Source organism: Mustela nigripes, chromosome 3, assembly GCF_022355385.1.
Source record: "Mustela nigripes isolate SB6536 chromosome 3, MUSNIG.SB6536, whole genome shotgun sequence".
NCBI classification, from domain to species: Eukaryota; Metazoa; Chordata; class Mammalia; order Carnivora; family Mustelidae; genus Mustela; species Mustela nigripes.
This window is the reverse complement of record NC_081559.1, coordinates 12,789,148-12,803,040: the sequence shown is the minus strand read 5'-3', so window position 1 is coordinate 12,803,040 and position 13,893 is coordinate 12,789,148. Positions and strand designations below refer to the sequence as shown.

The 13,893-nt window shown below is 41.6% G+C and overlaps 1 protein-coding gene across 9 annotated transcripts in view; it reads right to left on the bottom strand.

The window, feature by feature from the left end:
* Positions 1–13,893, bottom strand: part of CFLAR (CASP8 and FADD like apoptosis regulator) — a 48,236-nt gene that overhangs the window by 13,644 nt on the left and 20,699 nt on the right. For 8 of the 9 annotated variants that reach the window (XM_059393188.1, XM_059393187.1, XM_059393186.1 and 5 more), the window contains 6 exons: positions 12,892–12,997; positions 11,227–11,362; positions 10,365–10,450; positions 6,537–6,594; positions 2,824–2,873; positions 2,001–2,082 (listed from right to left, as the gene is read on the bottom strand). In XM_059393188.1, the coding sequence (XP_059249171.1) occupies positions 2,001–2,082; positions 2,824–2,873; positions 6,537–6,594; positions 10,365–10,450; positions 11,227–11,362; positions 12,892–12,997 (518 nt within the window). Of the gene's footprint in view, positions 1–2,000; positions 2,083–2,823; positions 2,874–6,536; positions 6,595–9,621; positions 10,451–11,226; positions 11,363–12,891; positions 12,998–13,893 lie in introns of those variants that run through there. The other variant, XM_059393194.1, reaches the window with a different exon arrangement.

Sequence of the window (13,893 nt, the reverse complement as noted above, 5' to 3'; positions counted from 1 at the left end):
AAGTCATGATCTCATGGGTCATGATCTCAAGGGTCATGATCTCCTGGGTCATGGGATTAATCCCACAGGTCAGCCTCCACACTCAGAGGGAGTCTACTTAAAGATTCACTCCCTCTGCCCCACTCCCAACTTGTACTCAAGCTCTCTCTCTCTCTCTCAAATTAATCTTTTTTTATCATTTTTTATAAATTTTATAAATTTTTAAATTAATTTTTATAAAATTTTTTAGAAAATTCTTTTTATAAAATTTTTATATAAAATTTATAAAATAAATCTTTTATTTATTTGACAGACAAAGATCACAAGTAGGCAGAGAGGCAGGTAGAGAGAGGAGGAAGCAGGCTCCCAGAGGAGCAGAGAGCCCGATGCGGGGCTCGATCCCAGGACCCTGGGATCATGACCCAAGCTGAAGGCAGAGGCTTTAACCCACTGAGCCACCCAGGCGTCCCTCAAATTAATCTTTTAAAGAAGAAGAAGAAGAGAAACTGAGGTTTACAGAGGCTAGGAAAACTGTCCAAGGTCACAAGCTAGGACATGACCGAGCCATGAGTCAAAGCCACCCAGTCATATTCCAGGACCCACCTGTGACTACGCTCCTAGTAATAGTGGAAAACACAAATACACATTCATTCCTGGTGCACAAGAGACCTATAACTCAGCAAGGGAAGTAGACACAGACACTGAGGTTTAGTCACAAATTCACAGCAGGTCATGGCGTTATGATCTCTTCATACAAAAGATATACATCCTACAGTTGGGAACTTTCTGCTAATGAATGAAACAAAACTGATTATAATAGAAAGTGAAAACAAATACTCTCTTTTAAAGCAGGAAGTTACTCACTGAAGAAATATTTTCTCATTCTTATACTGGTACTAATGGTTAAGAGAGAAAGGACACTTATCTATAGCTGAGGAGACAGCATGTCTCACATCTAACTGAAAATAGGACATGAGGAAAGTGAGATCATATCTGAAATCCTGGGAAATTCAACCTAATATTTGCTAATTTGACCTTCTCTTAGATTCTCTTCCCATAGAACTCACCATGGTAACATTTTCAGGGAGCCTAAAAGACAGCTCTGACTCATTCCAAGAATTCTGAAAAGCAGGAAACCTGTGGAAATGTGCTAATCAACCCTTCTGAGGGAGAGATAAATAATTAAACGTGTTCTTTCACAATGAGATTCTTATTCTCTCTGATGCTCCCCTGGGCCTGCTCCAGTTTGAATAGGACATCAACAGCTGAGCAAGAGAACCAGCTCAGATCCCAACAAGAGTAACGCACAAGTAGCACAGACCAAGGCCGGCCAACCAAGGCCAGGGGGAAAGAACTACGTAAGGAACACACTGCCTCTAAGTGAACACCCACGTCTAATATTTTTTTATTTTTCTCCAGAAAAGCTCTCATAATTTAGGTGCATGACGTGCTGGGACATCTGCTAACACTGGGACCAGAAAGCCTTCCGTTTTAAACCCCCACTCTGGATGCCGGGACTCCTCCCCGCCGCAGCATCCAGCATGAAAAAGCAAGACGGAAGCGCCCCAGCTTTCAGCCAATCACACCTTTGTGCCGAGACAATGCCATGAGCTCCCCAAATCCCTTCCTTTCCTTCCTGGCACACATCCAGGCTGAGTTCCTTGTCTCCTGTAGGCAGGCGAGGGCCCACGAGGGAGTTCGAGCAATGGATTGTGAGTGGGAATGAGGCACCACACCTTCAGGACCGGTCCCTAAACTCTCTGGGGAGACTCCATGCGCTTCCTTCATTCACCACCCAGACCCAGAGAGTCCTGTGCGAAACCCCAAGGCTTCAGATGATGATGTCACTGAAGGATCCCGTGGAATGAAGCTCACTCCAGCCCGATCCAGGCTGTGACATGACTAAGAAAGCACCCCTCGCCATGGAAGCCACAGACTTCCGCCGCGGTTTGCTGCGAACAGATTGTCTGGGCCGTGACCTCACTGTGGGCCTTCGGGAAACCCACAGCTTCCATACCTACCTGCGTCGTTGCCAATGCAATCAATTATCAGGCAGATTCCCAGGGGTTTGCTCTGCATCCTGTATCTCTCCTCTGGAACGTGCTGGAAAGGAAAGCAGGGATGGTTAAAAACTCTGGACACTCCTCTGTTTCCACAAGGTCCCACACGCATACCATCTTTTCTTTTGGATTTCCTCAAACGTCCTGTTGCCAGGTGAGTCATTCAACAGACACAGCCTGAAGTCACCACAGTTGACGTTTCCCATTAATTTCACATTTTTTTCTCTATTTAGGTAATGTGCCAAAGACAAGCTGTCTCAGTTTTTAATTTTAATGAAAATCACAGTCTCTTTGCACACGACTGAGCTCGGCAGGATGAAGACAATTTAAAGCTGAGAGAAAGGATGGGTCATACGTTTCCACAGTAACTTGAGGTTATACAAGTGGTATCTTTCCAAACCAGTACAAAAGGAGGCCTTCTACAGGCTCCTTATGGAGAAGGCTTTCAGCCTTTAAAAAAGAAGCCAGACCAGGTCGAGTTTCAGTGTCACTGGTTACTAATAAATTCAGCAATCACTCGGCTAAGAGGAGAACTGCCACTCTGGGATTTCCCCACATTCCAAAGTTCACGAACGCAATCCACATCAACATTTTTCTCTTTGCTCTATCCAGGCTTCTCCCTTAGGAGGAAGACTTCCCAGCAGAGTCCCCAGGAGAACGGCACTCGCAGCGCCCTCCTCTTGTCCCAAAAACTTATTAATGGACAGAGATCTTAAAGAAACCAGAGTTCTGCACAGATACTGTGCGTACAATACAATACCAAATCAGATCATTTATTCTGTACCCGCGGTAGAAATGCTTCTGACTCCTGGATGGACGCCTTCACGGATTCTCCTGGGGGATGAGAGAGAAATCACTTACAAAGCTGAAGGAGAACTGAGCCCACCCCCATGCTGTCTGGGTTCCTCGAGTTCCCTGCTGTTCTCTTCCCTTATTTTCTTCCCCTGACTGTCTCTTCTTTGCTCAGCTCTACTCAGCCTCAAGGTTCCAAACTCACACCAAAGAATCTAACAGATAAGAAAACACAGGGGGTAGGTAGAAGAACTGCTTAAATAGCAAGGGGAAATGCCTTTCTCCAGAAGAGGGCCAGGGGACTGATGGAATTTTTAAAGGGATAGGGAGACTCCAATAACCTCAACCCGACAATACCAATAGCTTTCTTCCCTGTGCTGAAACCGTGCGCAACGCCTACAGGGGACAGCCTTAGGGACTACTGAGTGGGAAAATTGTGCTTGTATTTGTCACTCATGCAACAGATGGCCGTGTTTTCTTAGTCCAGTGATATTGAGAAGTCATAAACTAAAATGGCAACGGCAAGATAGAGCGCAGAGAGCCAAGCAAATGTAGGTAAGCCTAAAGCCAATAATGTAAGGCGAAAAATGACTTCATTCGCTCAGAGAGGTGGAGAAACCACTAGCTTTGAAGTCATGAATGTCTGCCTCAAACCCTAACAGCATCACTGGGCAGCTCTGTGACCTCGGGCAAGGTTCCTCCTAAAATCTCAGGGTGTTTTTCGTTTTTAAACACCGAAGATGAACATACCAACATCTACCCTATAAGATTGTTATCAAAATGAGACCATCTAAAGTCAAGCAAAGAAAATGTCAGTATTTTCAAGGTTTGGGGAAAATGAGTACTTTCAAGTGTGTAAATTGAAATAGTCTTTTTGGGGCACCTGGCTGGCTCAGTCAGTAAAGCACCTGACTCTTGATCTTGGGGTTGTAAATTCAAGCTCCATATCAGATACAGAGATTACTTCCAAAAAAAATAAAATATTTTAAAAAAGAAAGTCTTTTCATTTATTTATTTTTTTACGATTTTTATCTATTTATTTGAGAGAGAGAGTATGCACAGTAGGCAGAGCAGCAGGGAGGGAGAGGGAGAAGCAGGCTCTCCGCGGAGCAGGGAGCCTCATGCGGGACTCGATCCCAGGACCCTGGAATCATGACCTGAGCTGAAGGCAGACGCTTAACCTACTGAGCCACCCAGGCGCCCTAAGAAACGGTCTTTTTAAAAAGACAACTGGCAATACCTTTTAAACCAACATTCTGCTTCTAGAAATTTATCCTAAGGAAATAACAGAGCAAGTATGCAAAAATATCTACCGAGTAATTGTTCATAATGGCCTCAAACTAGAAAAATACTTAAGAATCCACCAACATGAGATGAACTAAATAAATCATGGTACATATGATAGACGCTATCCATGTTAGGAAGGATAAGAAAGATCTTTATGTATTTGACATGAAAAGACGCAGGATATAGTAAGTGAAAACGGATTACTGAATAACATGCATAATACTAATCCCACGTACCTAAAAATACATGTGTGTGCAAATGCTTACACATATGTATGCTTAAAAATGAGAGTCTAGAGATATATAAATCGAATGTTAACAGCGGTCATCTGACCCTTGGGATTAAAAGGAAATTTCTATTTTTCATTTTGTCTTTAAGCAATCAGGGATTAACAGAATTGAAAAAAACCAAACTATAGTATGCCCATCTAGGGTTAAAGCACTTAGTAAGAGCTTAATAAATTGTAGTGATCATCATTATCATCCAATCCAGATCTATTTGCAAGTCTAAATTAATATGAACGCTTTTTTCTTTACTAGCAAATAAACCAGATCCAGGCAAAAGCGGGTCCCTAGCTCTCTGAAGGACCACCATGGGCGCTGGGAGCCTCGCCCATCTCACCTGTGTCATTACTTTTTTTTTTTTAATTTAAGTTTAATTAGCCAACGTAGAGTACACTGTTAGTTTCAGACGTAGAGTTCAGTAATTCATCCACTGCCTGTGACGCCCAGTATCATTACAGTGAAGGAGAAGCCTGCATCAGGGTGCGCTACAGGAAGAACACCCATTTGTTTTTCATTCCTGTCCAAATCTACCAGGTCTCCTGCTTTCCTTTTAAACAGCTTTCGGAATGCTAATTCTTGCCACCTCACCAGTGTTTTGAGAAACATGCCGTCACTTCAGGAATAAATTCACTTCTCCGTAGCTTCTGCTGGAGAGCAGAGTATTAGGTGGGGGAGGACAGGCATGAGCAGAACCATCTGGTGAATCTGGGCAAACTTCGCAGTTTCTAGATGCAGGCAGACAGCATGGAGGCTGACTCAGAAGATTTTGGCAAGGGGCCTGCCACACAAAGAAGGTTTCCATCAGGCCACTGCTCTGCTGGAACATTCGAGATCGCCATTGCACAAGGGACAAATTCCAAGCTCCTCGGGAAAGACTGAGCCCTCCTCTCCTGCCCGTGGATCCCTGCCTCCTGGAGTTCTGAAGCACAGTCAGCAACAATCCAGTGTGAGACCGAGTCTCAGCCTTCACTTCAGGGAGGCCTCAAGTCACGCAAAAGAAATACACCTTTTAAAAATTATGTTAAGGGATCAAGTGATGATATTTAAGAGAGAAGACAGAGATCGTCTTCAACACAGGGTTGAAATGACTAGTTTTTTACTGTATTTTTTGTTTCTTCTTAGGAGTAGAAGGATGTCATCTGTAGAGTATCTAGATTTATTAAATGAGCTATAAAACAGAGACACCTGGGTGGCTCATTTGATTAGGCGTCTGCTTTCAGCTCAGGTCATGATCCCAGGGTCATGGGATCAAGTCCTGCATCGGGATCTCTGCCCAACAAGAAGTCTGTTTCTCTCTCTGCCTTCCACTTCTCCTTGCTTGAGCTCTCTCTGACAAGTAAATAAATAAATTCGTTTTTAAAAAAAAAAACTGAGCTAGGGGTGCCTGGGGGAGAACGTAGGCTCAGTTGGTTAAGCAACTGCCTTCAGCTCAGGTCATGATCCCAGAGTCCAGGGATCGAGTCCTGCATCGGGCTCCCTGCTCCATGGGGAGTCTGCTTCTCCCTCTGACCTTCTCCCCTCTCATGTTCTCTCTCTCTCAAATAAATAAATAAAATCTTTTTTAAAATATATTTAAAAAACTGAGCTATAAAACAATATCCTAGTAACCTTCCTTCTTCCTGCTGCCAGATATTTGATTTAACATGGTTTGTTATCATGGCTAGATTAATGTTTAACACAGCCTGCTTATCGTTCCATTTCAGGAATAAATAGCACATCTCTTAAAAATATAGCCAAGATGATGAAGCTGTTGGAGTAGGAAGTATTTACATTCAAATAAGCTAATTCATTAAATAATTAGAAATGCCAATGGCTACATTTTAAGAATTTAACTGCTACCTACTTTGAGAGTTTAATCAGAATATGTAGATAAAGAAAATGGTCAACTCCAAAAATGCAACAATTTGTACTTGAGTTATCAAGCATTTATAAAGAATGAATATGAAGAGGGGTGCCTGGGTGCCTGCCTTTGGCTCTGCTCATGATCTCAGTGTTGGGCTCTCTGCTCAGCGGGAAGCCTGCTTCCCCCTCTCTCTGCCTACTTGTGATCTCTCTCTCCCTCTGTCAAATAGGTGAATAAAATCTTAAAAAAAAAAAAAAAAGAAGAATGAATATAAAGAAAAATTGGCCTTACTTTGAAGGTCAAGTTGTCCCACATTGAGTCTTTGTTCTTTAGTTCTCCCATTCTGGAGCTTCAAATATAAAGAATAAGGTCACATCCCCTGTTAGTTTTTTTTTTCAGAGTCACTTTGTATCACACCTCTTTAAATATCTCCATAGAATTCTTACCCAGGAAAAAAATAAAATTATCACATTCACAGTTAAATTATCTAAAGAAGAGCTAGAACAGTTAACTCCATAAATCCTGTATTCTATTGCCAAAGAACAATGCAACTCTTTCTTTTAAAAAACAAAAATACAGTGAACATGCAGCATGCTAAATTAGCTTATTAGAATGTTTTAAAACAGCTCAATAAAGTGCGATGTTATGATATTGTAGAGTAGCTTCTAGTTAGAACAAGCTGTTGGAACATCAGACTGACATTCTACCTGACTCTTTAACACAGAGGCAATGTATGATATGATTAAGAATGGGAGTTCTGAAGTGTTGGTGAGGATGTGGAGAAAAAGGAACCCTCAAGCATTGCTGGTGGGAATGTAAATTTGTTTAAATACTGGGGAAAACACTATGGGGGAGTTTCCTCAAAAAGTTATAAATAGGAATACTATTTAATGTAATAATTCCATGGCTGGGTACTTATCCAAAGAATACAAAACACTAACTCAAAAAGATACATGTACCCCATGTTCATTGCATCATTACTGACAAAACCCAAGACATGGAAGCAACCTAAGTAAGTGTCTATCAATAAAGAACAGATAAGGAAAATATACACATATATACACACACCATATATATGTAATATATTATAAATATTGAAATAATTACATATGGAGTAGTATATATATATGTAATGGAATATTACACAGCCACAAAAAGGATGAGTCTGTACCATTTGTGACAACACGGATGGACCTAGAAAGTATTAAGTGAAATAAATAAGACTGAGAAAGACAAATTCCTTAATATATGGAAACTTTTAAAAACTGAATGAACAAACAAAAAGCAGAATCAGACCTATAACTATATAGAACACACTGATGGTTGCCAGAGGGGAGGGGGGGTGGGAGGATGGGCAGAATGGCTGAAGGCTTCCAGCTACAGAGTGAGTCAGTCACAGGAATAAAAAGCACAGCCCAAGAATACAGTCAATGATATTAGCTTCTATGGTGACAGACTGTCGTAGCTACACTTGTGGTAAACATAACATAATGTATAAATTTGTCAAATCACTACGCTGTACACCTGAAACTAAGGTAACATTTTGTGACAACTATACTAAAAAAAAAAAAAAAAAAAAAAAAAGAAAGAAAGAAAAGAAAAGACAAGACAGTGGGGAGTCCTAGACCAGACAAATCTGTATGCTTGAGCAAGTTATCTAACCTCCATGTCTGTTTCTTTATCTTCAAAATGAGGATAATAATAGTAGCCATCTTATAATTTTTTGTGAAGATTCAATGTACACAAAGCACTTACCACAGTGCTAGTTATTGTTTTTCTATAATGTCTAGTTATTGGGTTTCTTTAATGCCTAGCTGCGCATAGGCCACATGTGGGCTTGGTTCTTAAAAATCAGTTACAAAAAAAAAAAAATCAGACACCAAAAATAAAAACAGATATCAAAAAAAAAAAATCAGATACCAAAAAAAAAAAAATCAACTACAATTCTGAGGACTAGAATGAAATTAATCAGAAAACGAAATATTGAACCGACCCTTTCTCTTCTCAGATGACAGGTCCTTTGTAAGGTACATGTACCACATACGGCCAACCATCTGATAGGTTCAGCTTTCAAATGACAGTTCTCTGAAGCTACCCTAGCCGAAAGAGAGAAGTATACTATTCATTAAGCTGTGTCTGTAGTTGTCTTTGTGTCTAAATGAAAGAAAAACATGTAAGTTGCTTTTGGTCACTAATCACAAGTGACTTAGCCAGAAGCTGAGAGTACTATACAGAATTTGGAACCCCACTTGGATGTGCCTTCAAATAAACATAGCTACTAAAGAAATATTAACGTCAAATCAAAGCTCAATTTAAAAAGCATCGCGTTGCAGAGTGTCACAACTTTCGTATTCTATAATATGTTGTATCATGTGTCATTTAATGCCACTGCAATTTTTAAAGCACTTTGCATTTTTGTATGTACCTCCTAATTTTATGAGAAATTCACTGAATCCATATGCCACAGTGCCTGCAGACTAATAAGCAAATTAATGACCAGGGTCGTCTATCAATAGAGCAAATTAAAGGAGAAATTTAAATACAGAACACTTGGGTTCCCAATAGGCTACATAGACCGTGAATATAAAGACTTTCATCAACAAAACTGAAAGGCAGTAGTAAAAATATGGCAAGCTTTTAACCCAGAGTGGCAGTATAATTTGTATCAGATATACGCTAGTAGAAAAAGCTCAGAAAATCTGGGATCTTGAATCCTAAACCAATTTTGTTTCACGACTCGGTTCAGAAGGACAAAAAGGAAGTGTATTTGATTCTTTTTTTAAAAATGTCAGATACATTTAAGTTATGGCATGACTGGCACGGAGCTGATTAAACTCAGCATGGTATAGAAGGGAAGAACAAGGGCTCAGCCAGTTCTGGTGGTCCACAGAGGTGGGCAATCACCTAATGCAATTCAGGCTTAAAGAGTCTCCTTTTTCGTTCGATGAGGGGGTTGGACAGTATAATCCTTAATATCCAATTAGCTCTGAAAGTCTAGTGCTCAGCGTTATCTCACAGCTCACATTCTTCATGGAACTATTTCTATTACAGGGGTAGTTAATGTTTTCCTCACCCATGTTTGTGAGAGCTTTTGTAATTTGACCATGAACTTGCACTGTGACCTAAGACCTAACTACACGTTCCACAAATCTTTATGAGGATGACGCTATCCTACTAGGATTAACTTCTCAAGATAAAAAACTAACCAAGGATAATTATGAGAATACACTACACCCACTTAATAACACAACAGCCCAAAGTTACTATGTGATATTTATGGTCACAAATCAATTAATCAGTAATAGAACACAGTAACAAAAACACTTCTGCTGAAATTGTTAAAATAAGCCCAATAATAAGCAAATGCACAGAGAGGTAAATATGAGAATTATTTATTTTGAATCATTGCAGTAACAATAGGTTGGAAATGATCTAAATATACACACCCAAAAAAGGGTTATATACAGATAAAATTATACAGACGTATCAGAAAGCAGATCCATATGAACCCATTAAAAACAGTAGATCCATATGAACCCATTAAAAACAATGGGTTGTTTTTAATTAAAAGACATTAAAAGACAATGGGAGAGGGGTGGCATGCGTAGACTATTTCTGGAGGTTTACATAAGAAAGTGGTTCACCACAGCGGTCTCTGGGGAAAGGAACTGGGATAAGAGAAAACATACTTTAAGAATCCTTTTAATACATCTTGAAATTTTTGTTCATGAGAATGTACTACTTACTTATATTTTAAAAGCTAAATTTTCTAAAGAACAAATGAACAATGATTAAAAATGTTCAGCTGTGTATGTGCAGGTACACACACATGCATCAAAAAAAGACTAGAAGGAAATCTGACAAGATATTAACAGTGATTATCTTTAGTTAGTAGGACAGAAGTGATTTATTTTCCATCTATTTCTCTGCATTTTCCAAATTCTCTCAATGAACACAGGTTGGCTTTGTAATTATAAGAAGGTACACATTTTTTTTTAATGTATTTTTCTACCACATTTTTTTCAGACATTAAATGAAGTACATGCTATGAGAACATGCGTACTTTTATCAGCATTCTGAAACCGTTTCTGGAATTCCGTACATTTGCTCCAGACTCACCCTTAAGTTACATGAAGGATCCTTAAGACTCAAATTTCGGAACGATGCCTGGAGTGCATTTGTATAACTTGTTTCAGGTCCCTGAGCTGTAAGCAGAGGAGAGGTATTAACTTAAGATGTATAAGTTACTGTCAAATGACTATTCAACAATGGCTCAGTTTGGTCCATCATCCATCTTTCAGAATACCCTGAACTTTATCTAACTACCTTACCAAATTCAAAAGATCAGATCAGATGATTCCCCCACTGTCATTAAGAAAGGACTAGAAATGCTACACCGACCCTTGATCTTTTATTGGTTGCCTGGGAGGAGGAGAGGTCTGCAGATCCCTGGGTCTCAGCTATGACCTTGAGGCTGTGACCCTATGGTGGGAGTAGACTGCCAACAGAGCCCAAGGGGGAGGCTGAATCTAAAAGACAATGGGGGAGGGGTGGCATGACAAAGCAGGCCACTGTGAGTTTGGTCCCATTTGTGGAGGGTACTGCAGCTAGGGGATCCCAAGGGACAGGATGCCACCCGGAGTTGAATGGGGGTCAGGCCCAACACTGGAACAAGACAGCAGGGCTTGGCACACACTCGGAAGCCCTGCATGTCCACGATGCAGCCAGCCTGCACAGAAGATCACACTCAGCATTCCGCAGAGGGCTGAGACTCTGTGATCATGGGTATGGGCTGATGAAGTCAGCAGATCTGGGACAGGAAAGCTAGAAAGGGGTGTGATCTCTAGCCACAGCCTAGTGGGGGCTGTCGACGCTCAGGTTCTGCTCCCTCCACTCCACCAACAAAGGAGTCTTTGCCAACCAAACCTCAGAGGCACGGGGTACTTTCCTTAGGCCGCAGAGAGGCCAAAATCCTACTCACCTGACTGCTTGTATTTCTGGATTTTTGTCTTCAGGTCTACTCTGTGGATGTTCTTCAGGCATTTTTCTAGTAAATCCAACTGATCGGGAGCAATCAGATTTAGTTTCTCTAATTCGATCACGAGATCCAGGAAACTCTGAGAGAGCAACCAACAAGAAACAAATGTCAGGAAGGCAGACTCTGAAGCCCCAAGTGCAAAACCTCAGGCTGTGTGATTGTAGCAGCAAGGAAATGTGACAAGGGGAGCCCCTTCCGTGATCTTCGGCGATCCTAAACCAGACCTCTCTGTTTTATAGTCCCTCCAAGGCCAGGAGCAAATGACACTCCTGGATTTTATTAAGAAAGAGGTGGGGAAGTCTTCTGGTGGACAGCCCCTAGGGAGGTTGGGGATAGACACGTGGGCCATATTATGTCATCAAGAAGTACCACGAGGGGGCAGGCCAAAAAAATAAAATACTCCTGACGTTATTCTCTTCCAAAAGGCCTGACGGATATTCTACTGAAAAACTTGAAGGGCTTTCCTAAAAAAAGGGGAAGAAAGAAGATAGCTGGAGGCCAGTTTCTACTAGAAAAATCCCAGTGATGTAATTTTGAAGTTCCTAAAATATTTTAGTCAATGCTGGACATTCCAACTCGATCTGACTCAGGAGGTGTGAGGGGGTAAAATTTAAAAGTTAGGGTATGCTAGTCACTTGCTCTGGACCAAAGAGATTCAGAAAGAACTCTATTTCAGAAATAGGCACCGCTTTGGTTTTACTTCCCTTCTGTTTAACATTTGACTACGGAGGCTCTATGTTTATTTTTTTAAATCATCATCAGCATGAAATTGCTCTAAATGATTGGCAGGTAAGTTGATTTGGGACACCAAACAAAAGTTCTATTTTTTCATTTTCTTTCCTATTCAATGCATTTGATGACGGGGGCATCCGGCCACCCCGTCTGCCTAGACTTCAGAAACAAAACTACGATGATTCAAGAACATGAGGAAATTCTCAAGCAACACCTCACCACCTCACCAGAGTCCTCAAAGGCAGGTCCTTTAAGAACATATTGTCATAATCTAGAGACCTGAGGTTTTCCTGGCCTGTCCCTAGGCCAACAGGCTCACATAGGGCCACAGGGAATTCAAACACTTTTCCAGCAATTACAACATCCCTGAGATCTTGACTGCTACCTAGCTTCCAGCCCCAAATCTCTCCTTTTGCCACTCCCTGAATACATGAGTCACAAGAACCTTCCCCCACCCCATCTCCATATGGAGCCTAATGACTTCGCACTGACCTCGGGCTTGCTGAGGGGAAGCAGATGCCGTGGGAGGGCAAGACGGGAGTGGACTCGTGCTTCCCACTTGTTTGCACTCAGCACGAGCAGATGGACTTCCTAACCCTCCCAGATGGTCTGTCAAACGGGGGAGAGAAACTGATGCCTAAATCAGGCCTCTGACTTTTATAGAAATAAGGATAAAATACAAGGATGAGAGAAACACCCAGGGCCACCCTATTTCCTCTCAACTGAGAAACCAGTTCTCTTCCTATCAACGGTATTAAGGAAATAACTTCCTCTTCTCACTTCCAACCTTCACCCTCAACTTGGGCCTTCCTACTCAGGGACACCGCACCTTCTGATAGGCTCTTGGGAACACGAACCAAGAAAAAGAAAACTTACCTTATCCTTGGCTACCTTTCTCCGACCAAGATAATCCCTCATGAGGAAAAATAATGAGGACAAATCAGAGTTTTCCAAATTGCCACCGATCTCTGTCATCAGCACCCTGTAAACCAGACAAGTTTCTTTTTTAGTAAATTCAGATAGAATCCTAGTTAAAAAAAAAAAAAGAAACAAGAGCCTATGCCTCCACTATGCCAGTAAATGGTTAAAAGGCTAGTTCAGGCCCCCATTTGATATATACCCCCATAAAACAGAAAGCCTAGGCCACACCAGGAAGATTATCTTCGGGAACTCAAAAAGGGTATTTGTCCTTCCCCTGCTTTCCATAGGAAAGAGTACCTTTCTTTCCAACTAACTGCTCTAAAAACAACTCAGAGAATAAAAACTTCCCTAAAGAATCCCCTAGTTTCCCCAGACATGATGATGAAATAAGTGAAGAACATATATGACTAAGAAGGAAGACAGAACTAGAATTCTAAGTGATCTCTGCTTTACAATCCCCCGGGGGATGCTGATGCCGAAGACCCAGGGACCATACTTTGAGTTGCGAGCTTCTAAAGGAAGCCATCCCTGGGATGTCCTGGCCACTCTTGAACTCGAAGGGTAAAAGGCATCGAGAGCCTGGGGATTGTGACCATAGGTGTCTTGGTCTAGAGAGCTCCTCCTGAGTCAGTCACCTCTGCGCTGGGAGGAGCCACCATCACTCTTCGTCTGAGCTCCCAGGACACCCTGTGGTTGGCATTATTGCCTTGACATGGTTCTCATTGCTTCAGAAGGCTGTTTTCCCCATTATACTTTCAAATTCTTTTTTTTTTAAGATTTTATTTATTTATTTGACAGAGAGAGAGAGAGAGATCACAAGTAGGCAGAGAAGCAGGCAGAGGGGGAGGGGGAAGCAGGCTCCCTGCTGAGCAGAGAGCCCGATGTGGGGCTTGATCCCAGGACTCTGAGATCATGACCTGAGCCAAAGGCAGAGGCTTAACCCACTGAGCCACCCTA